General features: G+C 55.0%; 1 protein-coding gene across 1 annotated transcript in view; it reads left to right on the top strand.

Moving 5' to 3' along the window:
• Nucleotides 1-207: 207 nt before the first annotated feature.
• LOC119586155 (leukocyte elastase inhibitor A-like) overlaps nt 208-391 on the top strand; it is a gene marked incomplete at its 5' end in the record, with an annotated part of 2,764 nt that continues 2,580 nt past the window's right edge. The window contains 1 exon segment of the mRNA XM_037934852.1: nt 208-351. Within this exon segment, the coding sequence (XP_037790780.1) occupies nt 208-351 (144 nt within the window).

The raw sequence follows: 391 nt of genomic DNA, 5'->3' as shown, positions 1-391 counted from the left end.
TCTCTCACAAAGTAAACGTGCTGTTTCTTCTCCAGAACCATGAGGGCGCTGGTGTTGGCGACGGCGCTGTCCCTTTCTTTCGGGCTGGTCAGCCAGTCAGTGCATTTCCAAGAACGACTCCCTCGTCCCGCCCCCGATACCATACCTCGGTAATATCCTGCCCTTCAGTGTCGGTCTCTTGAAGGAGGTCCTTCCTGCGTCGGGGAACTTCTTCTCGCCCTACAGCATCTGGACGGCGCTTACCTTGGCCTACTTCGGGTCCAACGGCAGCACCAAGACCCAGCTGGAAAGGGTCCTTCAGCTGGGCAACCGGGAAGGCGCACTGGCCTTGTACAAAAGCGTGGATCAGTTGTAAGTTAAAGCATGGCCATATTTCAGTTAAATTTGGTTG

This window comes from Penaeus monodon, chromosome 21 (genome assembly GCF_015228065.2).
Source record: "Penaeus monodon isolate SGIC_2016 chromosome 21, NSTDA_Pmon_1, whole genome shotgun sequence".
In the NCBI taxonomy this organism is placed as follows: domain Eukaryota; kingdom Metazoa; phylum Arthropoda; class Malacostraca; order Decapoda; family Penaeidae; genus Penaeus; species Penaeus monodon.
The sequence above is the reverse complement of the archived record's forward strand: the minus strand, read 5'-3'. Positions and strand labels throughout refer to the sequence as shown.